Source organism: Oncorhynchus masou, unplaced genomic scaffold (genome assembly GCF_036934945.1).
Source record: "Oncorhynchus masou masou isolate Uvic2021 unplaced genomic scaffold, UVic_Omas_1.1 unplaced_scaffold_1197, whole genome shotgun sequence".
Taxonomy (NCBI): domain Eukaryota; kingdom Metazoa; phylum Chordata; class Actinopteri; order Salmoniformes; family Salmonidae; genus Oncorhynchus; species Oncorhynchus masou.
Window position 1 is genome coordinate 148,990 of NW_027001748.1, and position 26,583 is coordinate 175,572.

The window sequence follows — 26,583 nt, forward strand, 5'->3', positions numbered from 1 at the left end:
CTGTGATCCTGGAGAGCCCTGTTTATATATGATGTTTATATATTATATACAGCTGGAGCTGTGATCCTGGAGCGACCTGTTTATATATGATGCTTATATATTATATACAGTTGGTGCTGTGATACTGGAGAGCCCTGTTTATATATGATGTTTATATATTATATACAGTTGGTGCTGTGATACTGGAGAGCCCTGTTTATATATGATGTTTATATATTATATACAGTTGGAGCTGTGACCCTGGAGAGCCCTGTTTATATATGATGTTTATATATTATATACAGCTGGAGCTGTGATCCTGGAGAGCCCTGTTTATATATGATGCTTATATATTATATACAGTTGGTGCTGTGATACTGGAGAGCCCTGTTTATATATGATGTTTATATATTATATACAGTTGGTGCTGTGATCCTGGAGAGCCCTGTTTATATATTATATACAGCTGGTGCTGTGATCCTGGAGAGCCCTGTTTATATATTATATACAGCTGGAGCTGTGATCCTGGAGAGCCCTGTTTATATATGATGTTTATATATTATATACAGTTGGTGCTGTGATCCTGGAGAGACCTGTTTATATATGATGTTTATATATTATATACAGTTGGTGCTGTGATCCTGGAGAGCCCTGTTTATATATTATATACAGCTGGTGCTGTGATCCTGGAGAGCCCTGTTTATATATTATATACAGCTGGTGCTGTGATCCTGGAGAGACCTGTTTATATATGATGTTTATGTATTATATACAGCTGGAGCTGTGATCCTGGAGAGACCTGTTTATATATGATGTTTATATATTATATACAGCTGGAGCTGTGATCCTGGAGAGCCCTGTTTATATATGATGTTTATATATTATATACAGTTGGTGCTGTGATCCTGGAGAGACCTGTTTATATATGATGTTTATATATTATATACAGTTGGTGCTGTGATCCTGGAGAGACCTGTTTATATATGATGTTTATATATTATATACAGCTGGAGCTGTGATCCTGGAGAGACCTGTTTATATATGATGTTTATATATTATATACAGCTGGAGCTGTGACCCTGGAGAGACCTGTTTATATATGATGTTTATATATTATATACAGCTGGAGCTGTGATCCTGGAGAGACCTGTTTATATATGATGTTTATATATTATATACAGCTGGAGCTGTGATCCTGGAGAGACCTGTTTATATATGATGTTTATATATTATATACAGCTGGAGCTGTGATCCTGGAGAGCCCTGTTTATATATGATGTTTATATATTATATACAGTTGGTGCTGTGATCCTGGAGAGACCTATTTATATATGATGTTTATATATTATATACAGCTGGAGCTGTGATCCTGGAGAGACCTGTTTATATATGATGTTTATATATTATATACAGCTGGAGCTGTGATCCTGGAGAGGCCTGTTTATATATGATGTTTATATATTATATACAGCTGGAGCTGTGATCCTGGAGAGCCCTGTTTATATATGATGTTTATATATTATATACAGTTGGTGCTGTGATCCTGGAGAGACCTGTTTATATATGATGTTTATATATTATATACAGCTGGAGCTGTGATCCTGGAGAGACCTGTTTATATATGATGTTTATATATTATATACAGCTGGAGCTGTGATCCTGGAGAGACCTGTTTATATATGATGTTTATATATTATATACAGCTGGAGCTGTGATCCTGGAGAGCCCTGTTTATATATGATGTTTATATATTATATACAGCTGGAGCTGTGATCCTGGAGAGACCTGTTTATATATGATGTTTATATATTATATACAGCTGGAGCTGTGATCCCGGAGAGACCTGTTTATATATGATGTTTATATATTATATACAGCTGGAGCTGTGATCCTGGAGAGACCTGTTTATATATTATATACAGCTGGAGCTGTGATCCTGGAGAGACCTGTTTATATATTATATACAGCTGGAGCTGTGATCCTGGAGAGACCTGTTTATATATTATATACAGCTTTAGCTGTGATCCTGGAGAGACCTGTTTATATATTATATACAGCTGGAGCTGTGATCCCGGAGAGACCTGTTTATATATGATGTTTATATATTATATACAGTTGGAGCTGTGATCCTGGAGAGCCCTGTTTATATATGATGTTTATATATTATATACAGCTGGAGCTGTGATCCCGGAGAGACCTGTTTATATATGATGTTTATATATTATATACAGCTGGAGCTGTGATCCTGGAGAGACCTGTTTATATATGATGTTTATATATTATATACAGCTGGAGCTGTGATCCTGGAGAGACCTGTTTATATATGATGTTTATATATTATATACAGTTGGAGCTGTGATCCTGGAGAGACCTGTTTATATTTGATGTTTATATATTATATACAGCTGGAGCTGTGACCCTGGAGAGCCCTGTTTATATATGATGTTTATATATTATATACAGTTGGTGATCCTGGAGAGACCTGTTTATATATGATGTTTATATATTATAAACAGCTGGAGCTGTGATCCTGGAGAGACCTGTTTATATGTGATGTTTATATATTATATATAGCTGGAGCTGTGATCCTGGAGAGCCCTGTTTATATATGATGTTTATATATTATATACAGCTGGTGCTGTGATCCTGGAGAGACCTGTTTATATATGATGTTTATATATTATATACAGCTGGTGCTGTGATCCTGGAGAGACCTGTTTATATATGATGTTTATATATTATATACAGCTGGAGCTGTGATCCTGGAGAGCCCTGTTTATATATGATGTTTATATATTATATACAGCTGGAGCTGTGATCCTGGAGAGCCCTGTTTATATATGATGTTTATATATTATATACAGCTGGTGCTGTGATCCTGGAGAGACCTGTTTATATATGATGTTTATATATTATATACAGCTGGAGCTGTGATCCTGGAGCGACCTGTTTATATATGATGTTTATATATTATATACAGCTGGAGCTGTGATCCTGGAGAGCCCTGTTTATATATGATGTTTATATATTATATACAGCTGGTGCTGTGATCCTGGAGCGACCTGTTTATATATGATGTTTATATATTATATACAGCTGGAGCTGTGATCCTGGAGAGCCCTGTTTATATATGATGTTTATATATTATATACAGCTGGAGCTGTGATCCTGGAGAGACCTGTTTATATATGATGTTTATATATTATATACAGCTGGAGCTGTGATCCTGGAGAGCCCTGTTTATATATGATGTTTATATATTATATACAGCTGGAGCTGTGATCCTGGAGAGCCCTGTTTATATATGATGTTTATATATTATATACAGCTGGAGCTGTGATCCTGGAGCGACCTGTTTATATATGATGTTTATATATTATATACAGCTGGTGCTGTGATCCTGGAGAGCCCTGTTTATATATGATGTTTATATATTATATACAGCTGGTGCTGTGATCCTGGAGAGACCTGTTTATATATGATGTTTATATATTATATACAGCTGGAGCTGTGATCCTGGAGCGACCTGTTTATATATGATGTTTACATATTATATACAGCTGGAGCTGTGATCCTGGAGAGCCCTGTTTATATATGATGTTTATATATTATATACAGCTGGTGCTGTGATCCTGGAGAGACCTGTTTATATATGATGTTTATATATTATATACAGCTGGTGCTGTGATCCTGGAGAGCCCTGTTTATATATGATGTTTATATATTATATACAGTTGGTGCTGTGATCCTGGAGCGACCTGTTTATATATGATGTTTATATATTATATACAGCTGGAGCTGTGATCCTGGAGAGACCTGTTTATATATGATGTTTATATATTATATACAGCTGGAGCTGTGACCCTGGAGAGACCTGTTTATATATTATATACAGCTGGAGCTGTGACCCTGGAGAGACCTGTTTATGTATTATATACAGCTGTTGCTGTGATCCTGGAGAGCCCTGTTTATATATGATGTTTATATATTATATACAGCTGGAGCTGTGATCCTGGAGAGCCCTGTTTATATATGATGTTTATATATTATATACAGCTGGTGATCCTGGAGAGACCTGTTTATATATTATATACAGTTGGTGCTGTGATCCTGGAGAGACCTGTTTATATATGATGTTTATATATTATATACAGCTGGAGCTGTGATCCTGGAGAGACCTGTTTATATATGATGTTTATATATTATATACAGCTGGAGCTGTGATCCTGGAGAGACCTGTTTATATATGATGTTTATATATTATATACAGCTGGAGCTGTGATCCTGGAGAGCCCTGTTTATATATGATGTTTATATATTATATACAGCTGGAGCTGTGATCCTGGAGAGTCCTGTTTATATATGATGTTTATATATTATATACAGCTGGAGCTGTGATCCTGGAGAGCCCTGTTTATATATGATGTTTATATATTATATACAGCTGGATCTGTGATCCTGGAGAGACCTGTTTATATATGATGTTTATATATTATATACAGCTGGAGCTGTGATCCTGGAGAGCCCTGTTTATATATGATGTTTATATATTATATACAGCTGGAGCTGTGATCCTGGAGAGGCCTGTTTATATATGATGTTTATATATTATATACAGCTGGAGCTGTGATCCTGGAGAGACCTGTTTATATAATGTTTATATATTATATACAGCTGGTGCTGTGATCCTGGAGAGCCCTGTTTATATATGATGTTTATATATTATATAAGCTGGATCTGTGATCCTGGAGAGACCTGTTTATATATGATGTTTATATATTATATACAGCTGGAGCTGTGATCCTGGAGAGACCTGTTTATATATGATGTTTATATATTATATACAGCTGGAGCTGTGATCCTGGAGAGCCCTGTTTATATATGATGTTTATATATTATATACAGCTGGTGCTGTGATCCTGGAGAGCCCTGTTTATATATGATGTTTATATATTATATACAGCTGGAGCTGTGATCCTGGAGAGCCCTGTTTATATATGATGTTTATATATTATATACAGCTGGAGCTGTGATCCTGGAGAGCCCTGTTTATATATGATGTTTATATATTATATACAGTTGGTGCTGTGATCCTGGAGAGCCCTGTTTATATATGATGTTTATATATTATATACAGCTGGAGCTGTGATCCTGGAGAGCCCTGTTTATATATGATGTTTATATATTATATACAGCTGGTGCTGTGATCCTGGAGAGACCTGTTTATATATGATGTTTATATATTATATACAGCTGGAGCTGTGATCCTGGAGAGCCCTGTTTATATATGATGTTTATATATTATATACAGCTGGTGCTGTGATCCTGGAGAGCCCTGTTTATATATGATGTTTATATATTATATACAGTTGGTGCTGTGATCCTGGAGAGCCCTGTTTATATATGATGTTTATATATTATATACAGCTGGAGCTGTGATCCTGGAGAGCCCTGTTTATATATGATGTTTATATATTATATACAGCTGGTGCTGTGATCCTGGAGAGCCCTGTTTATATATGATGTTTATATATTATATACAGCTGGAGCTGTGATCCTGGAGAGCCCTGTTTATATATGATGTTTATATATTATATACAGCTGGAGCTGTGATCCTGGAGAGCCCTGTTTATATATGATGTTTATATATTATATACAGCTGGAGCTGTGATCCTGGAGAGCCCTGTTTATATATGATGTTTATATATTATATACAGCTGGAGCTGTGATCCTGGAGAGACCTGTTTATATATGATGTTTATATATTATATACAGTTGGAGCTGTGATCCTGGAGAGCCCTGTTTATATATGATGTTTATATATTATATACAGTTGGTGCTGTGATCCTGGAGAGCCCTGTTTATATATGATGTTTATATATTATATACAGCTGGAGCTGTGATCCTGGAGAGACATGTTTATATATGATGTTTATATATTATATACAGCTGGAGCTGTGATCCTGGAGAGCCCTGTTTATATATGATGTTTATATATTATATACAGCTGGAGCTGTGATCCTGGAGAGCCCTGTTTATATGTGATGTTTATATATTATATACAGCTGGTGCTGTGATCCTGGAGAGCCCTGCCCTTCCTGTGACTGAGGGAGATTCTGTGACTCTGCGCTGCATATATCAGGGAACTCCCTCTGACCTCACAGCTGATTTCTACAAAGACGGATCCCTCATCAGGACTGAGACTACAGGAGAGATGACCATCCCTGCAGTATCCAAGTCAGATGAAGGACTCTACAAGTGTTCCAACTCTAAAGGAGAATCACCAGAGAGCTGGATGACTGTGACGATTGAGAATATGACAAACCATATGAACAGCCCTTAGCCGTGGTATATTGGCCATATACCACACCCCCTGAGAATATGACAAACCATATGAACAGCCCTTAGCCGTGGTATATTGGCCATATACCACACCTCCTCCTCCTTATTACTTAGATGGTTACTGATTTTTGCGCTGAATACAACAGGTGTAGAACTTGAAATGCTTACGAGTCCCTATCCAACAGTGAAGTTTCAACAAAATACGGATAAGAAAAAGAGATAAAAGTAACAAGTAATTAAGGAGAAGAAGTAAAAAATAACAATATATACAGGGGGGGTGCCGGTACAGAGTCAAGGGGCACCGGTTAGTTGAGGAAATATGTACATGTAGGTAGAGTTATTAAAGAGACGATGCATAGATGACACAGACAGTATGGTGTGTGGGGGGGTGCAAATAGTCTGGGTCGCCATTTGACTAGATGTTCAGGAGTCTTATGGCTTGGGGGTAGAAGCTGTTTAGATGCCTCTTGGACCTAGACTTGGCGCTCCGGTACCGCTTGCCGTGCAGTAGCAGAGAGAACAGTCTATGACTAGGGTGGCTGGAGTCTGACAATATTTAGGGCCATCCTCTGACACCGCCTGGTACAGAGGTCCTGGATGGCAGGAAGCTTGGCCCCAGCAATGTACTGGGCCGTACGCACTACTCTCTGTAGTGCCGTGCGGTCGGAGGACGAGCAGTTGTCATACACGGCAGTGATGCAACCAGTGCTCTCGATGGTGCAGCTGTAGAACCTTTTGAGGATCTGAGGACCCATGACACATCTGTTCAGTCTCCAGTATATACTGCACATTTTACATTTATGAACACAATTATCAATCTGTGTGTCTGTGTACTTGTGTGTATATTTGTGTGTTTGTATATACATGTATGTGTGTGTCTGTGTGTATTTTCATGTCTCTACCAGCACCATCTCCAGTGCTATCCATGTCTCTACCCAGGCTGCTGTCTAGTCTCCTGATGGGGTCTCCTACCTACTGGTGGGGTCTCCTATCTAGTGGTGGGGTCTCCTACCCATAAATGTGCTCATAATACAGGTCTCATTCTTTCTCCATGTGCAGGTCCAACTCCCATTCCGTCTCCAGCAGTCCCAGTGTTGTCCATGTCTCTACCCAGGCTGCTGTGTAGTCTACTGGTGGGGTCTCCTACCTGCTGGTGACCATCATACTGCTGGTGAAAGGCTGCAGGAGCAGGACTCAAGGTGAGAACCTGAGTTTATACAGGATCATCTCATTCCAACAGAATACCTGTTGTAAATCAGAATTATATCACAAGGACCATGTTTTAAAACCTCTACGGGATCTGTGTCCCTCCACCGGGACGGTTGAGCTAACGTGCGCTAATGTGATTAGCATGACGTTGTAAGCATGGGCGGAAATCCCAGGGGGGACGGGGGGGACACGACCCCCCCATTCTGGGAAAAATATGATTTGTCGCCCTCAATATATCACTGTAAACATAACTATGTAATTTCAATACTATTAATAATACCCAATGAAAGCACTTGTGCTGATTATAGACACTTAATAGCTCGTTTTTAAGTTTCAATAGATTGCGACCCCCCCCCCCCGCCCTCTGCCTCACAATGGTTTGAGCCACTGCCAGTTCTTTAGCTGGAAAGGTAATAGAGGGTTCGTATCTACTGTCCGAAAGGCACTCAATGCACGTAACTGACGTGAGGTTAATCCAGTCTATCGTTCCATATGTTTTTTTTATGTTGGCAGGGTTCACACACTAGCTGAATTTGCAGAGCTAGCGCGCAAACTAAAGCAAACATTGACTACCAAGCGAGCTCGTACCTATTCCATTTGTGGCGTCGTCAAAGATGGAATCTTTGCTATCGTCAGTTTATTCCAAGATCAGCATGCAGCTGTAGTGCTTCAAAGTCCCAGTGATAAGGTTAGCAGAACTACACCCTCTTCTACCATTGTCTAAAATATATTTAATGGTCTCGTTGCAAAAGCTAAATTGTCACCAGGGAACTTTTTAAAATGTTATTTCACCTTTATTTAACCAGGTACATACTGGACTGAGAAGGAACAGTGCTATAACTATTATTAGTAGTGGTATTATAAGGATTTAAACATTTGAACAAGTTGGGACAACCCTTCAGTTAACTACTGTACCTATCAATTGTCCAGTAGTAGTGATTATGGTTCCTCTATATACATTTAACATATTACAACGTAGGCTGTGTTACAGCACTACTTTTGGTGTGCCCCTCAGGAATTGCTCTTGAGAAATTGTAATGTAATTGTCCAAAGTTGATATGATATTTTCGTGCCTGTGTAACGGCTTTCTTCTGTTGAAGGAGAGGCGGACCAAAATGCAGCGTGGTTAGTTTTGTGCATCTTTAATAAAGAATGGAAAAACACGAACAATACAAAAACAACAAACAGAACGAGAAAACCTAAACAGTCCTATTTTTTTTATAAAAAATAATTTATCTTCAATACCATTCATTCTTTACAACTCATAATTTACATACATACTCAAATAATGGTATTTTTAATTAAACTAATTAAACTAAACATAAACCCCAAACAAAACCTCAGGGGAGCATCTTCCCTCCCCGTCACCCTACAAAATACCTTTCCCTATCTCCCCGTCCCTAATCTATCCTCTTACAAATCTAAATGACACCCAGCCCTAAACCCCCCTTCCACCTCTCCCGAGCAGCATGCTGCCCCCACTTCCTCTCCTCCCTCTTCATCCTCCCCCTCAAATCTCCTTCCACTCTCCTCACTATCCCTTCCACCCCCCCAATCTCTCCCTGTCTTCACCTTGTTCTGCCTTGCTTCCCACAGCCCCCGTTTAAAGAGACTCATGAGAAGCCAGAGCAGAAACCTGTCCCTATCCGTCCCTCTCGCTCTCCCTACACCCCTCTCTAACCAGGCCCACGTCAATACAAAATCCCCCTTTACCAAACCTAACAACACCCGTGCCCTAGCCCATACTACTCCGGCAAAGGCACAGTCCCAAAAGACATGGCGCACAGTCTCCTCCCTGCCACAAGAGGATCTTGGACAGGTGGGGGATTGCACTAAACTATACCGGTACAAGATGGAACGTACCGGCAAACACTTATGAAGGCTCAACCAATTCAGGTCCTTGAGCCTGTTGTCCAGACCCCGCACCTGCACTCCCTCCCAGACCACTTCCGAGATGCCTACTACAGGCGCCGGACTCTCTGCCTTTCTGACCTCCTCGTACAGGTGCCTAAAATCTAAACCTACTCGGGCAACTTCAACCTCAAGGGTGCGCACGCAGCCACTTGGCCGCATGACCAAAGTGCCACGGCAGCTGTTCCGCCCGAGGACCTGTGTTAGACCACACCATTATTCTTCTCGCCTGATACGAGAAAAATACCCGCAGGAGGTAACTGGACGGGTGTATCACTGGCTGAGCAAGCTCCGTTAACTTCTTGAAACTCCCCAACCCGGATCCGGGTTTGTGACTAAAGCCTCAGGCTCATTAACATAACGCAACGTTAACGATTTCTGAAAATCGCAAATAAAATTAAAATAATGCGTTTGCTCTCAAGCTTAGCCTTTTCTTAACAACACTGTCATCTCAGATTTTCAATATATGCTTTTGAACCATAGAAATTGACTAATTTGTGTAAGAGTATGCAAAGCTAGCATAGCATTTTGTGTAGCATGTAGCACGCAACATTTTCACAAAAACCAGATAACCAAATAAATAAAATCATTTACCTTTGAAGAGCTTCTGATGTTTTCAATGAGGAGAGTCTCAGTCACATACCAAATGCGCAGTGTTTCCTGAAAGCGTCTGTGTGTAGGAGAAATCGTTCCATTTTCTACATTGCGTCTGGCTACCGAAACGAACCGAAAATGCAGTCACCTACAACGTGAAACTTTTTCCGGATTAACTACATAATATCGACCGAAACATGGCAAACGTTGTTTGGAATCAATCCTCAAGGTGTTTTTTCACATATCTCTTCATTGACATGCAGTTCGTGGAAGCTTGCTTTCCTCTCTGTGTCCCATGGAAAAATACTGGCAGGTGACTTTTGCGCACCAATTTCGGCGCAGGACACCGGGCGGACACGTGGTAAATGTGGTCTGTTATGGTCAATCTTCCAATGATCTGCCCACAAATACGTCACAATGCTGCAGACACCTTGGGGAAACGACAGAAAGGGCAGGCTCGTTCCTCTTGCTTTCACAGCCATATAAGGAGATCTTGAAAAACAGAGCCTCAAAAATCCTTGTCATTTCCTGGATGCCATCTCATCTTGGTTTTGCCTGAAGCTCACGTTTTAGGGCACGCACAGAGAAGATCTTTGTATTTCTGGACACGTCAGAGTGTTTTCTTTCGAACGGTAGCAATTATATGCATAGTCGAGCATCTTTTTGTGACAAAATATCTTGTTTAAAACGGGAACGTTTTTCATCCAAAAATGAAATTGCGCCCCCAGAGCATCAACAGGTTAACAAGAAAGAAACAAAAATTGTGTCCAGCTTGAGGGGGAAATGTGGTACCCCCCTACCTCCCTCCCCGATGGGACAGATCATGCGTGCCCTGGCGACCCACTCGCACCTGCCACTCCACATAAACTGAAACACAAGCCTCACTAGAGGCCTCCTCAGACAAGCCGGTAATGGGTAGATGTATGCCAAATACAAAAGCGATGGCAACACATCCACCTTTAGGACCAGGACTTTGCCCATAAAAGACAAATACCTAGCTTTCCACATTGCTAGCTTCCTCTGTTGCTAGCTTCCTCTAGCTTCCTCCGAGAATCCTCAGGGCCCCCTCACAGAGAGATAACCCCCAGGCACATCCGTTCTAACGCGCCATCTTCCAAAAAACTTGACGGAAGACTTTGCATGGTTCAGAACTGCTCCCGACGCTCGAGTGAAATCCCCAAAGATGGCAAGGGACTTTGTCAGGCACGAGTCCTTGCACAACAGCAAGGAAGTGTCGTCGGCGTACTGCGTCATCTTAACACACAGTCCACCACTTCCAGGGATCAGCAAACCTTCCACCCCTGTCTGCCCTAATGGCAGCCCCCAGAGGCTCCATGTACAGAACGAAGAGGAGAGCCGAGAGTGGGCACCCCTGCCTGACCCCAGACGAGAGGTCAAAAACGTCACCCAAGTGACTATTTACACTAACTCGGCACCCCGCTCCGACATATAATGTACGAATCCATCCTATAAACTTCTCCCCAAATCCTAATCGACCTAATCCTAATAAAAAGGATCTATTCACGCGATCGAAGGCTTTCGCCTGATCTAGCGCTGCTACCATAAAAGGCACCTTATGACATCACCTTATGACATCCCCTTCTTATATAAAAGTGACAGCACACCAACAGCCATTGATCCCCCCGGGACCCCCGTCTCAAGGATGGCCTTCAAGACTTTGAGGACCACTGGTCCAAGTATACCCCAAAACTTGAGATAAAACTCAGCCGGCAGCCCATCCATCCCAGGCACCTTCCCTTTTCCCATCCTCCTAAGAGCGCTCTCAACCTCTTCTAGTGAGATCTGGGCCTCCATCACTTCTCTAATGTCCTCCGGCAACCGCCTGGACAAGTGTTCTAAAAACACATTTCCCTGCTCTACATCTATTTCCCTTTCCTTAAATAAACCTTGGAAATGATCAGTTGTCACCCTGACCATATCCTCTGGTTCTCTAACTATACTACCATTTTCTTCCCTAACACCATGCATTACCTTCCTACTCTGTCTTGCCCTAACCAACTTAAAGAACATAGCAGAACAAGTCTCATTATGTTCTAGAAAGCCACTATGCGCACGCTCCAGGAAAGCTCGAGCCTTCCGCTCCTGCAAATCCCTGAGCTGCGCCTTTAGGGTTGCGGATCTCTCCCAGTCAAACGACGCGCCGAGGTTGCCTGCCTCGTATTCGAGTTCAATTAACCTTTGGATACGATCCACCTCCCTCCTCTCCTCCCTTTTTTTCCTCTTGCAATACCCTATTATAAAAGCCCTAATCCTCACCTTAACTAATTCCCACCACTCTAACACCCCCTCGCACATGGACCGGAGGCCCTCAAGCCTCCTAAAGAAAACAAAAAACCTGTCAACAAAAGCCTGCTCCTCCAGCACATCCCGATCTAGCTTCCAGTACCCCCTACCAAAGAGGCAGACTGGCGACCCCACCTGCAGGAGCACCCCGTCGTGATCCGAAAAGAAAACAGGCAACAGCCGCCCAGACAACCTAAAGACCTGGGTACAAAAATATAATCGAGCCTCCGCTCAACCACCCTGGAGTTACGCCATGTAGGACCGTCCATTTTCGGAGTAGTGTGCATACCACCATCTACCAGACCATGGCAAACCATTAGCCTGGCAATGGCGCCTGCACTGCTATCCTCCCCCCTTCCTAAATCTGTATTAAAATCCCCCCATCACTAATTTCCTATTTGTGACACACAGGGGCTTCAGACAGTCCACCATCTCCCTCCTGTCTGCCACCACCTGTGGCCCATACACCACCACTAATCTAAATGTACAATCCCTTATCGTGACATCCACCCCTATAACCCTCCCCTGCATTACCACAAAAGAATCCTCCACTTTTACCTCCCTGTGCCCACACAAAATCCCTACCCCTGATGAGTGCACCCCCCTACACCCTAAACTGACTCCCCCTTGTCCCACTCCCTCTTAAATCTACTAACATCCCCTCCATCCCTCAGGTGAACCTCCTGTAAAAAACAAAAATCAAACCCCACACCCTCCAAATAACTAAAAACCGCCCTCCTCTTAACAATAACTCTTAAACCCCTTACATTTAAACTAACAAAAATAAAATTAGACTCCATGAAAAAATAAAACATGTAAGGGAATACCCCCCTGAAATGGACAAAAATGAATGGGAAACCATTGGCATAGTACAAACTACGTACACAATGGACAATACCACCCAAATCGGCGTTGATTCATGCAAAATAGTTTGCAAATGCCATATGGCAATTGCCAGTTGTAACACTTCAAAAATCCAACAGGTGGCGTGTGCGCTCCACCGCACCGTCGTTTTTCATATTGAAAATGGACCCCAAGTCAACATCCAAAAGCCAAATTTTGAAAAATGGATTTTTTGACCGTTTTTCGAAATTCATTCGCTTTTTTGTCAATTACACATGTGTAAGAACTGTATGAATATACTTTTGTCCAATTTTATTATCATAATTTTTATTTTTTTTACTTGCGCATTATTGCATATGTTTTCTCCATTTGCAATATGATTTCATAGGAAGTCAGAAGTCAAAAGTCAATAATTGCAAAATTTCATAAAAAACTTCACACACCCCTAAAAAAGTGCTTTCTGGACCGTTTTTCGAAATTCTTTAGAATTTTGTGTCAATTACACACGTATAAGAACTGTATCAACATACTTTAGTCATATTTTATTATCATAATTTTTTTTTTTTTTTACTTGTGCATAAGGCATATGTTTTGTGGGGGCCAAATGTCATAAGAAATTTGACATGCTCAAAAATCCTGCAGAAATGCAAAATTGACTGGCCTGATGAACTCGGGATGGCCGGGCAGTGATTGTTGTTCCTTTCAATCACTCGTGGTGTTGATTTCATCATGTCCATTTGTTTATGTTTTCTCACTTTTGCAAAGTCACTGTGCATTTGCAATATGGTTAACTGGGCATTCACCATCACCAATTTGTCATGCCATAAAAATCGTGCAGGAATGCCAAATTGACTGGCCCGATGACCTCGGGATGGCTAGGCAGTGATTCTGGTACCTCTCCATCGCTCGTTTGGGTTGATTTCAGAATGTCACTTTTGGTGATGGTACCTCACTGTTAAAACATATTGCAAATGTTTTCTCACTTTTGCAAAGTCACTGAAAATTCGTGCAGGAATGCCAAATTGACTGGCCCGATGAACTCGGGATGGCTGGGCAGTGATACTGGTACCTCTCCATCGCTCGTTAGGGTTGATTTCAGAATGTCATTTTGGTGATGGTACCTCACTCTTGCAAAGTCACTGTGCATTTGCAATATGGTTAACTGGGCATTCACCATCACCAATTTGTCATGCTATAAAAATCGTGCAGGAATGGCAAATTGACTGGCCCGATGAACTCGGGATGGCTGGGCAGTGATACTGGTACCTCTCCATCGCTCGTTAGGGTTGATTTCAGAATGTCGCTTTTGGTGATGGTACCTCACCGCTTAAACATATTGCAAATGGACAAGAGTCACCTGCAATTCACCGTCCATCAGTCAATTTGATATCATTCTGACACCAAACTGATACAAACTGACACCAAACCCACTTTTCCCAACTCGTTTAGGAGCCAAGTATCACATACTTCAGAGCTGGCCCAAAATTCACAACGCCTTCGGTTCAAACCATAAAAAAACATAAAACACGTAGTTACGTTCTAGCTGCGGGTCCATTTCTTGTGTTATGTGTAGGGCTAGCTGAGGCGACCCCGAATCCCAAGTTTCGGCTCGATAGGTCATTTGGTGTCCGAGTAAAACCCTAATTGGTGATGAAAATCCACTTTTTTCAATTACTTGCTACGGGGTCCTTGAATGAGCTATCGGACAGAGACGTTGGGTTCTGTCTCTATGGGCCGAGACGGTCACAATGCACCTAGTCTTGTGACTCTGGGACATTTCTAAATGTCGCCATTTTCGTAATGGTCAAAATGAATTGAAGTCATTGCAAATGTACGAGGCTGTTTCTCGGTCCGAGAACCTTCTAGAGCGCCGTAACTCAACACGCACTATCGACCTGAGGTCTAGAACAGGATTCTAAAGTTTTGGAACTCTAGGTCTGACGGTTCTTTAAAAGTTCCAACAAGGTTAACTAATGCAGGGAGTGCATGTCTCTACGCACCCCAATGGGTCCCTACTTCCAAGCTGTGTGTGTATGTGATATAGTTTTCCTTTGAAATTTTATGGGACAAATGACTGATTTACAGTTCATGGGGGTTGCCTAATCACATATATGAAGTTTTGGAAAGATCTGATTTTTTTAACCTCTCGAAACAGCCCATGAGACACATATTATGGCACTTCCGGTTGGCACAGGAAGCTGTAACTCAACATACATCCTCATTGGGGTATTCTATTACAGAATCCTGAGTTTTAAGTCTTTACCATAAAAACTGACTGATTTACACAGGGTTGAATGCACTATGTCTATCAAACTGCAGGCAGTTTATGGGTAAACACTTTTAGGGCGATTGTAACCAATTCCGGTTGGTCCAGGAAGCTTAGAATCGACACAGGTAGACCTTATAGTGGCCTGATGGACTGGCACCGAAGACAGGTTCATACAGCATTCATAACCCATATAGACTCCAGGTTGTATTTAGGGGAGCAGGCAATGTATTCCTATGGGGAGAGAAGTCAATGCAAACTTTTTGATGTAAACACCTTCTTTTGACTGTGAAAGGTTAATGCCACACAGTCAAGGTTAGGCTTGCACAGATCGGGAGGACCTTAGGAACATTCCTGTGGTTGAATTGTCTTTCTAAACCTAACGGTTCCGCCGCTGTCACCCAAAATCAAATGACGTGGTGCAGGCTTCATTTTGGGCCTACTTTTCTCATGGTCGCTGCGCTCAGACCGAGCGAGCTAAGGTCAAGCGGGGCGCCTCGTTGGACTCGGCACAGTCTGGACACTATGGTGATGCCATTTTTTGTGTTGATTTCAGAATGCCATTTTGGTGATGGTCCCTCTCCGCTTAAACATATTGCAAATTGACAAAAGTCAACTAGCAAGTCAGTGTCCATCAGTCAATTAGATGTCATTCTGACACCAAACTGATATCAATTGACACCAAACCCACTTTTTCCAACTCATTTAGAAGCCAACTATCACATATGTCAGAGCAGGCCCATAATTCACAGCGCCTTTAGATGAAAACATAATAAAAACGTAAAACACATAGTTACGTTCTAGCTGCGGGTCCAGTTCGGACATTATGTGTAGGCGTATGTGATGCGACCCCGAAACCCGAGTTTCGGCTCAATAGGTTATTCGGTGCCCGAGTAAAACCCTAATTGGTGCTGAAAATCCACTTTTTTCAATTACTTGCTACGGGGTCCTTGAATGAGCTATCGGATAGAAACGTTGGGGACCGTGTCTATGGGCCGAGCCGGTTTCAATGCACCTAGTCTTGTGTCTCTGAGACTTTTCTAAATGTCGCCATTTTTGTAATGGTCAAAATGAATTGAAGTCATTGCAAATGTACGAGGCTGTTTCTCGGTCCGAGAACCTTCTAGAGCCACCTAACTCACCACGCACTATCGACCTGAGGTCTAGAACAGGTTTCTAAAGTTTCGGAACTCTAGGTCGGACGGTTCTTTGTAGCTCGAACAAAGCTAACTATTGGAGGCACTGTCAGCCTCTACGCACCCCAATACGTCCCTCCATCCAAGTTGTGTATCTGTGTGATTTAGTTTTCCTTTGAATTTTTATGGGAAAAATGACTGATTTACAGTTCATGGGGTTGCCTAATCACATATATGAAGTTTTGGACAGATCTGATTTTTAAACCCTTCCAAACAGCCCCTGAGACACCAATTATGGCACTTCCGGTTGACACAGGAAGCTATAAGTCAACACATATCCTCAGTGGGCTATGCTTTTACTGAATCCTTAGTTTTAAGTCTCTACGTTAAGAATTGACTGATTTACACAGGGTTCAATGCACTATGTCCATCAAATTGCAGGCAGGGTATGGATATACACTTTTAGGGTGATTTTAAGCACTTCCGGTTGGCCCAGGAAGCCTAGAATCGACACAGGTAGACCTTATAGTGGCCTGATGGACTGGTACCGAAGACAGGTTCATACAGCATTCATAACCCATATAGACTCCAGGTTGTATTTAGGGGAGCAGGCAATGTATTCCTATGGGGAGAGAAGTCAATGCAAACTGTTTTTATGTAAACACCTTCTTTTAACTGTGAAGGGTTAATGTCACACGGTCAAGGTTAGGCTTGCACAGATCGGGAGGACCTTAGGAACAGTCCTGTGTTTGAATTGTCCTTCTAAACCTAAAGGTTCCGCCGCTGTCACCCAAAATCAAATGACATTGTGGTGCAGGCTTCATTTTGGGCCTACTCTCCTCATGGTCGCTGCGCTCAGACCGAGCGAGCTACGGTCAAGCGGGATATCTCGTTGAACTCGGCACGGCCTTGGGATTATGTTTATGCCATTGCCTGCTCTCTGTGTCTTTAAACACCGCGCTTTGTCACTCCATCCTTGCTGTGTGTGTGTGTTAGAGCTTTTCTTTGACATATGTTGGGAGAAATGACTGATTTTACAGTTCAGGAGGGTTGCCTAATCACATATTAAGTTTTGAAAAGATCTGACCTTTTTAACCCTTGGATACAGCCACTATGGCACCATTTAAGGCACTTCCTGTTGGCACAGGAAGCTATAAATCAACTCATATCCTCATTGGGGTATGCCTTTACAGAATCCTGAGTTTTAAGTCTTTACGTTAAGAACTGAGTTATTTACGGAGGGTTTAGTGAGTGTGTGTTATTTCAGAAAATCATAGAAAATCACAGAAATCTCGCTGAGCTCCGCAGCACACTTTAAAAATATTCGTATGAACACCCTGCAACTGGATCTGTAACTGTTGAAAAAAAACACCTATATTTGAACATCACAAATCTGTCATTGTACGATTTCTCTTAAATGACGATAGATAAATGGCTGATTTTTTTTTTATTGACACCGGAGGCTCCTTGACTTTGACGTGAAGTGAAAAAATAATTTCTCTATTTTCATTTTGGACCTTTAATCCCAGAAAAATGGCCATAACTCAAAAAACGTTGAGGCCTAGACGCCATCTTGGTTGGGGCCAACTGCCCATTATGCCAAACCTATGCTCACCAAGTTTCGGCTTCGAAATATTTTCAGTTTTCGAGATATGGCCCGTCGTGATTCGTGATGTTTTGTCAAATTGCAGTGGGATTTTCCGGCATAGCGGAAAAATTACCAAAATTTGATTATTTTATAAAACGAAAACCGAATGTCCGACAAAGTTCATTTGATGACTTCCCGGTAGGTCTGGCCCTGCCGCTCGCCCGACGCCGTCCCGAATTTTAAAAATGTTTTCGGACGTCTAGTAAGGGAAGGTACATTTGCAATATGGACTTTTTCACTAACCATACAGAAAATGTCAAAATGTTCCCTTAAGGTATGTAATACACTCAAATTCTAATCCCAGACAGAAAAAAAAAAAAAACAGGAGACTCACCCGATGCTCCCCTGCTCCATATCTACCGGTGAGAACACCATCCGTAATCCCGACACCCCCCCCCCTCTTCCTCCATCACACCATCCCAGGATGCAGGAATAGTGTTTGGCTCCGGGGTGCCCTGCACCCTGGGTCTACCCCCACAATCCTCCCCCTCCCCAGTGTTGCAGCTGGTTTGGAAAAAAATCCTCCTGTACCCAGTCCTGAGTCTTGTTAGGTGTGTCCCCACCCAAACGAAGTTGAGAGCCTGGGGAAACCAGCAGCAACCCAGAGGTTTCTCCCACCCCCATCACTCTCTTGACCATCCCCTCCCCCTCACTGTCGGCCAATCGCACCCTCCTCTTCATTCTCTTCTTTGGTGATGGCGGCAGTGGAGAGATACCACCCTCCCCCCGCCAGCTCCTCCACCATACCCCTCATCTCTTCCACCATGTCACTTTCCCCCCAGTCCACTTGCTCTTCCACCGTCTCCTTCTCCACCACTCCTCCCTCGCTTTCTTCTCTCTCATGCTCCTCCACTCGGTTGCCTTCTTCCGCCGCTTTTCCTGGTTCTCCTACTCCCGTGCCTTCCGTTTCCTTCTCTCTTCCATCCACCGCTTCTTGCTCCTCTTCCTTCCTTGTGGCCTTCCCCTCTGGACTTGTACTCTTGTCATGAGGCTTGCTTCCTTCCCCTCCTCTTCTTCCCCCATCCCCCGCTCCTGCTCCCCCCCCAGCCGCAGACGCATATGACCTCTGACGGGCCGGGCACCCCCGCCACAGGTGTGCTGACGAGCCACACCCATGGCATGTCTTAGGCTTGTCACAATCCTCGCCTCGTGATCCTCAGATCCACAAAATCTGCATTTTCTCATGCTGCACGAGGCGAAAATGTGACCGTAGGCCATACAGCGCCTGCAAAATGGGGGCTGACGTGCATAAAACAACGTCCCCCTCTCAGCCCCAAGGGAGAACATAGCAGGAAGAGAAGAGAAAGAGCGCCATTCTCCTTGCGGAGATGGTGCTAAATACATCAACACGGTCGGTCCCTGGGATTGGGCTGGCCAACACGATTCGTTTTGCTTGGAAGGAAAAGGAGTTGGAGCCTTTAGGACGAGAATCTTTTGGAAGGATAATATTGATGGGGATTCTAAAGCTGACGGTGAAGGACGTGTTTTGTTTCCAAGGCAACTCGTTGGAGGGAGCATACGACGTTGCGCTATATACAGAAGAAAAACACGATGATATCCTGAGAAGGGCAAGAGCAGTGGGAGGTGAGAGGCCGATGTACGAAATATCAAGCCTGGCGAAGAAGGGAGAATGATGATCAGACGTGCCGGGGTAGAGCTCTATTATTGGAACCTTAATCAGGGACTCGCTTGGGTTGAAGATAGAGGACTGCCTTTAATGGTAGCAGCGCTAGATCAGGCGAAAGCCTTCGATCGCGTGAATAGATCCTTTTTATTCAGAGTGTTAGGTCGCGGGGTGCCGAGTTAGTGTAAATAGTCACTTGGGTGACGTTTTGACCTCTCGTCTGGGTTCAGGCAGGGGTTCCCACTCTCGGCTCTCCTCTTCGTTCTGTACATGGAGCCTCTGGGGGCTGCCATTAGGGCAGACACAGGGGTGGAAGGTTTGCTGATCCCTGGAAGTGGTAGACTGCATGTTAAGATGACGCAGTACGCCGACGACACTTCCTTGCTGTTGTGCAAGGACTCGTGCCTGACAAAGTCCCTTGCCATCTTTAGGGATTTCACTCGAGCGTTGGGAGCAGTTCTGAACCATGCAAAGTCTTCCGTCAAGTTTTTTGGAAGATGGCGCGGTAGAACGGATGTGCCTGTGGGGTTATCTCTCTGTGAGGGGGCCCTGAGGATTCTCGGGGTCCATTTTGAGACCGCCCGGCTCAGCGACGCTAAACTGGAACATGCGTATCACAGTGGTACAGAGGAAGCTAGCAATGTGGAAAGCTAGGTATTTGTCTTTTATGGGCAAAGTCCTGGTCCTAAAGGTGGATGTGTTGCCGTCGCTTTTGTATTTGGCATATGAGGTAGGTGGGTACCACATTTCCCTCTCAAGCTGGACACAATTTTGTTTCTTTCTTGTTAACGGAGCTTGCTTAGCCAGTGATACACCCGTCCGGTTACCTCCTGCGGGTATTTTTCTCGTATCAGGCGAAGCATAATGGTGTGGTCTAACACAGGTCCTCGGGCGGAACAGCTGCCGTGTCACTTTGGTCATGCGGCCAAGTGGCTGCGTGCGCACCCTGAGGTTGAAGTTGCCCGAGTAGGTTTAGATCATAGGCACCTGTACGAGGATGTCAGAAAGGCAGTGAGTCCGGCGCCTGTAGTGTGCATCTCGGAAGTGGTCTGGGAGGGAGTGCAGGTGCGGGGTCTGTACAACAGGCTCAAGGATTTGAATTGGTTGAGCCTTCATAAGTGTTTGCCGGTACGTTCCATCTTGTACCGGTATAGTTTGGTGCAATCCCCCACCTGTCCAAGATCCTCTTGTGGCAGGGAGGTGACTGTGCGCCATGTCTTTTGGGACTGTGCCTTTGCCGAAGTAGTATGGGCTAGGGCACGGGTGTTGTTAGGTTTGGTAAAGGGGGATTTTGTATTGACGTGGGCCAGGTTAGAGAGGGGTGTAGGGAGAGTGAGAGGGACGGATAGGGACAGGTTTCTGCTCTGGCTTCTCATGAGTCTCTTTAAACAGGGGGCTGTGGGAAGCAAGGCTGAACATGGAGAAGACAGGGAGAGATTGGGGGGTGGAAGGGATAGTGAGGAGAGTGGAAGGAGATTTGAGGGGGAGGATGAAGAGGGAGGAGAGGAAGTGGGGGCAGCATGCTGCTCGGGAGAGGTGGAAGGGGGGTTTAGGGCTGGGTGTCATTTAGATTTGTAAGAGGATAGATTAGGGACGGGGAGATAGGGAAAGGTATTTTGTAGGGTGACGGGGAGGGAAGATGCTCCCCTGAGGTTTTGTTTGGGGTTTATGTTTAGTTTAATTAGTTTAATTAAAAATACCATTATTTGAATATGTATGTAAATTATGAGTTGTAAAGAATGAATGGTATTGAAGATAATAAATTATTTTTTATAAAAAAAATAAAAAAAACAGGCTGTATAGTTTTTTTCACGTTCCGTTTGTTGTTTTTATATTTATAAGTTATTTCATGTATCGTCATTTGTTTTCTCTAAAAACATGAGTGACCAACACGCTTCATTTCGGTCCGACTTTCTTTCGACAAAGGAAGAACGCCGTTACAAATGTAGCATAGTTTTGTTTCATAAAATCCATTTTTATATTAGAATATAGTAACTGGGTTCTAGAGTTTGAACCCCTGCTGTGTCGGAAAATTGAAGGTTTTAGATAACTGTTCTGATTCAACCATGTTTAACCTATCTAGGGTAAAAAAAAAGCTACTGAGGTTTGAAAGCGCGTTCTATATAGTTTATTATCAATATAGTTGAATATCTGTATGTATATATGTGTATGTATATATGTGTATATATATACATACATACATACATATATGTATATGTATATGTATGTATGTATATGTATATGTATGTATGTGTATATATATATGTATATGTATATATGTGTATGTATGCGTGTGTATATATATGTGTATATGTATATGTGTGTGTATATATATATGTGTATATGTATATATGTGTGTATATATATGTATATATATGTATGTATATATATATGTGTATATATATATATGTATACATATATGTGTATACATATATATGTGTATATATATATATACATATATACGTATATACATATACATATACATATATACGTATATATGTATGTATATGTATGTATGTGTATATATTATTATCAATATAGTTGAATATCTGTATGTATATGTATATATATGTATGTGTATATTTATACACATGTATATGTGTGGATTATAATCTATATAGTTTAATATCTAACCCCTCTTTAGTAGATGCCTACTGGAGAACTTATATGTATTGCTTTTAATCTTTTTAATGAATTTATCTTATTAACACTGTTCTAGCTAGCTATTTGTGTCGGTAGCTATCAAGTAAACGCAACGTTAGCGTCCCACCTCTTCAACAGTGAAACTGCTGGGCGCCAAATTCAAATACAGAAATACTCATGACAAAAATTCAGAAAACAAAACATATTTTACATAGGTTTAAAGATTAACTTATTGTGAATCTAACCACGGTGTCAGATTTAAAAAATGCTTTATGGCAAAAGCATCCCTTTACGATTATTTGAGAACATAGTCCAGCAGACAAAACATTACAAACAGTAACCAGCCAAGTAGAAGAGTTACACAAGTCAGAAATAGAGCTAAAAATCATCCCTTACCTTTGATGATCTTCATATGGTTGCACTCAGCAGACATTAATTTACTCAATAAATGTTACTTTTGTTCGATAATTGACCAGTGCGGTTTATAATTATATTATATTCTCCTCTGAAAGACAGAGAGGTATAAATGGAACCTTCCGGTCATTGTGTGTGACCTGTCTACCTACCTGGTTGTTAAAGATCTTCAGACTGCAGCCACTTACACACCATATATATGTATGGGCACAGTTCGATAAAGTCTTTATTTCCAAAAACCTCAGTTTTGTTTGTGCATTTTCTTCAGTAATCCACAGGCTCAAATGCAGTCAAAACAGGCAGACAAAAAAATCAAAATTGTATCCATAAATTTCATAGAAACATGTCAAACAATGTTTATATTAAATCCTCAGGTTGTTTTTAGCCTAAATAATAGATAATATTTCAACCGGACAATAACGTTGTCAATATATAAGGTAAACAAGAAAGGCACTCTCTTGGTCGCGCACATGAAAAAGCTCTGTGACACGGCAGGGTCCACTCATTCAGACTGCTCTTACTCCCTAATTTTTCAGAATACAGGCCTGAAACCATTTCTAAAGACTGTTGACATCTAGTGGAAGGCATAGGAACTGCAATTTGAGTCCTAAGTCACTGGATACTGTAATGGCATTGATAGAACTACAAAACAAAAAAACTACTTCCCGAATAGATTTTTCTAAGGTTTGTTATACACAGACACTACTTTAACAGTTTTGGAAACGTTAGAGTGGGTTCTATCCAAATCTACCAGTTATATGTATATCATATATTCTGGGCCCAAGAAGCAGGCAGTTTAATTTGGGCATACTTTTCATCAAAAATTCCAAATGCTGCCCCCTACCCTAAAGAAGTTAAAGTGCTGATAACGGTATCTCTGATTGAACCATGTTGTAATGTGTTGATAACTGTGGCTCTGATTGAACCGTGTTTTAAAGTGTTGATAACTGTAGCTCTGATTGAACCATGTTGTAAAGTGTTGATAACTGTAGCTCTGAATGAACCATGTTGTAAAGTGTTGATAACTGTAGCTCTGATTGAACCGTGTTTTAAAGTGTTGATAACTGTAGATCTGATTGAACCATGTTTAAAGTGAGGATAACTGTAGCTCTGATTGAACCATGTTTAAAGTGTGGATAACTGTAGCTCCGATTGAACCATGTTGTAAAGTGTTGATAACTGTGGCTCTGATTGAACCATGTTTAAAGCATTGATAACTGTGGCTCTGATTGAACCATGTTTTAAGTGTTGATAACTCTCTGTTTAGGTGAAACCAGGGTACCCAGGAAGACCCACCAAGACCAGTTAGGTGAGCTTCTACCTTACAACACAACAGCTGCAGGGGCACAATATGGTATTCTGTCCAGTGTGTACTATATTATATAACCTCTTAGTAGAAGTAGTAAGTACGATGGATTAGAGTCAACGACCACAATATGTCACTGATATGAATAAATGCATTTAGGAGTAAGTAGGCCAGGTATTGATAAGGAGCAAATAGCCCAGGTATTGATATGGGAGAGCTGGACATAATTAGTTAATAGCCCTGGTATTGATCAGGAGTAAATAGCCCAGGTATTGATAATGAATAGAAAGCCCTGGTATTGATATGGGAGAGCTGGACATAAGTAGTTAATAGCCCTGGTATTGATGAGGAGTTAATAGCCCTGGTATTGATGAGGAGTAAATAGCCCTGGTATTGATGAGGTATAAATAGCCCTGGTATTGATGAGTAAATAGCCCTGGTATTGATGAGGAGTAAATAGCCCTGGTATTGATGAGGAGTAAATAGCCCAGGTATTGATATGGGAGAGCTGGACATAATTAGTTAATAGCCCTGGTATTGATGAGGAGTAAATAGCCCAGGTATTGACAAGGAGTAATTAGCCCAGGTATTGATAACGAGTAAATAGCCCTGGTATTGATATGGGAGAGCTGGACATAAGTAGTTTAGCCCTGGTATTGACGAGGAGTAAATAGCCCTGGTATTGACGAGGAGTAAATAGCCCAGGTATTGGCGAGGGAGTAAATAGCCCTGGTATTGACGAGGAGTAAATAGCCCAGGTATTGGCGAGGGAGTAAATAGCCCTATTTATTTTTTACCTTTATTTAACTAGGCAAGTCAGTTAAGAACAAATTCTTATTTCCAATGACGGTCTAGGAACAGTGGGTTAACTGCCTTGTTCAGGGGCAGAACAACAAATTTGTACATTGTCAGCTCAGGGATTCGAACTTCCAACATTTCGGTTACTAGTCCAACACTCTAACCACTAGGCTACCCTGGGAGAGCTGGACATTATGAGTAAATAGCCCTGGTATTGATAAGGAGTAAATAGGAGAGCTGGACATAAGCAGGAGCCTCATTGGAAGTCATTTGATAGGATTCTAAGTAGCACAGTATTGACTAGTAAATCATCTGATATGATTTACATTTCTAAGTGGTTCTGTATTGGATAAGTAAATACATGGCCACACTGATGAACTACTTGGGGCGGCAGGGTAGCCTTGTGGTTAGAGTGTTGGACTAGTAACCAGAAGGTTGCGAGTTCAAACCCCTGAGCTGACAAGGTACAAATCTGTCATTCTGCCCCTGAACAGGCAGTTAACCCACTGTTCCCAGGCCGTCATTGAAAATAAGAATTTGTTCTTAACTGACTTGCCTGGTTAAATAAAGGTAAAATAAAATAAAAACTTCTGTGTTGAACAGGTGATCGTGTTGAAGAAGAGTGAGGCTGAGATCACCTGATCACCATAACAACCATCAGAATGGAACTCATGGAATTCTAATATAGAACTGTGAGTCACAATGCTGTATGTTGTTACATTGTAGCTCCACCTGCTGGAACAATAGTGGCATTTGATCTAATGTGATCTATTAACTCATACATGTATTATTCTGATTGGAATGTGTTTTAATATAATGTGTGTTGTATTATTCATTCAGCAGCTGTCCATTAACATCAGTCATATACTGGTCATATACTGTGTAGCATTATGGTTGATACATTGTAAATGCCTTCACTTCTCATGTCTATACAGATCAACTGATAGGTGTTGTGGTTCAGGCATTATTGTCACAGGTTCAGTATAATGTTATACCGTTACATGTTACAGAGATAGAAACATACAGGAGAGGATAATTCAATTATTACAATTATTTACTTTATTTTCCTATTTTGGTCTCCTTATGTTATTTTGTTTAAACATAACTAATGTAGTCCTTTAGTTTTATTGTGTTTTTGTGGAAAACCATTATTTTTCTTTGAATCATCCTGGTAAGATATTGCTTTTGTCTTTGTAGCATATAGAATTAAATAAATGAATTTTCCTCAATCATGTGGCCTGTTATTGTTACGGTTTTCTTCTGGTGAAAGAGAGGCAGACAAATGCAGCGTAGTTATTTTTATACATCTTTAATAAAGATGAAAATACAACAATCTACAAAACAAGAAACGTGAAAAAACCGAAACAGTCCTATCTGGTGCCACAAACACAAAGACGGGAACAATCACCCACGAAACACTCAAAGAATATGGCTGATTTTCAGATTTTCAAAATATGCTTTACAGCCAAAGCTAGACAAGCATTTGTGTAAGTTTATCGATAGCCTAGCATAGCATTTTGTCCAGCTAGCAGCAGGTAACTTGGTCACGGAAATCAGAAAAGCAAT

The 26,583-nt window shown here is 41.7% G+C and overlaps 1 protein-coding gene across 2 annotated transcripts in view; it reads left to right on the plus strand.

Annotated features, from left to right (window-relative positions):
• LOC135529656 (Fc receptor-like protein 5) overlaps positions 1-26,238 on the plus strand; it is a 53,787-nt gene extending 27,549 nt beyond the window's left edge. The window contains exons 5-7 of one of the 2 annotated variants that reach the window (XM_064958275.1): positions 7,381-7,520; positions 24,181-24,222; positions 25,621-26,238. In XM_064958275.1, coding sequence (XP_064814347.1) covers positions 7,381-7,478 — 98 coding nt within the window. In that variant the 3' untranslated portion in view covers positions 7,479-7,520; positions 24,181-24,222; positions 25,621-26,238. Of the gene's footprint in view, positions 1-6,044; positions 6,682-7,380; positions 7,521-24,180; positions 24,223-25,620 lie in introns of those variants that run through there. The other variant, XM_064958277.1, reaches the window with a different exon arrangement.
• The last annotated feature ends 345 nt before the right edge of the window (positions 26,239-26,583 follow it).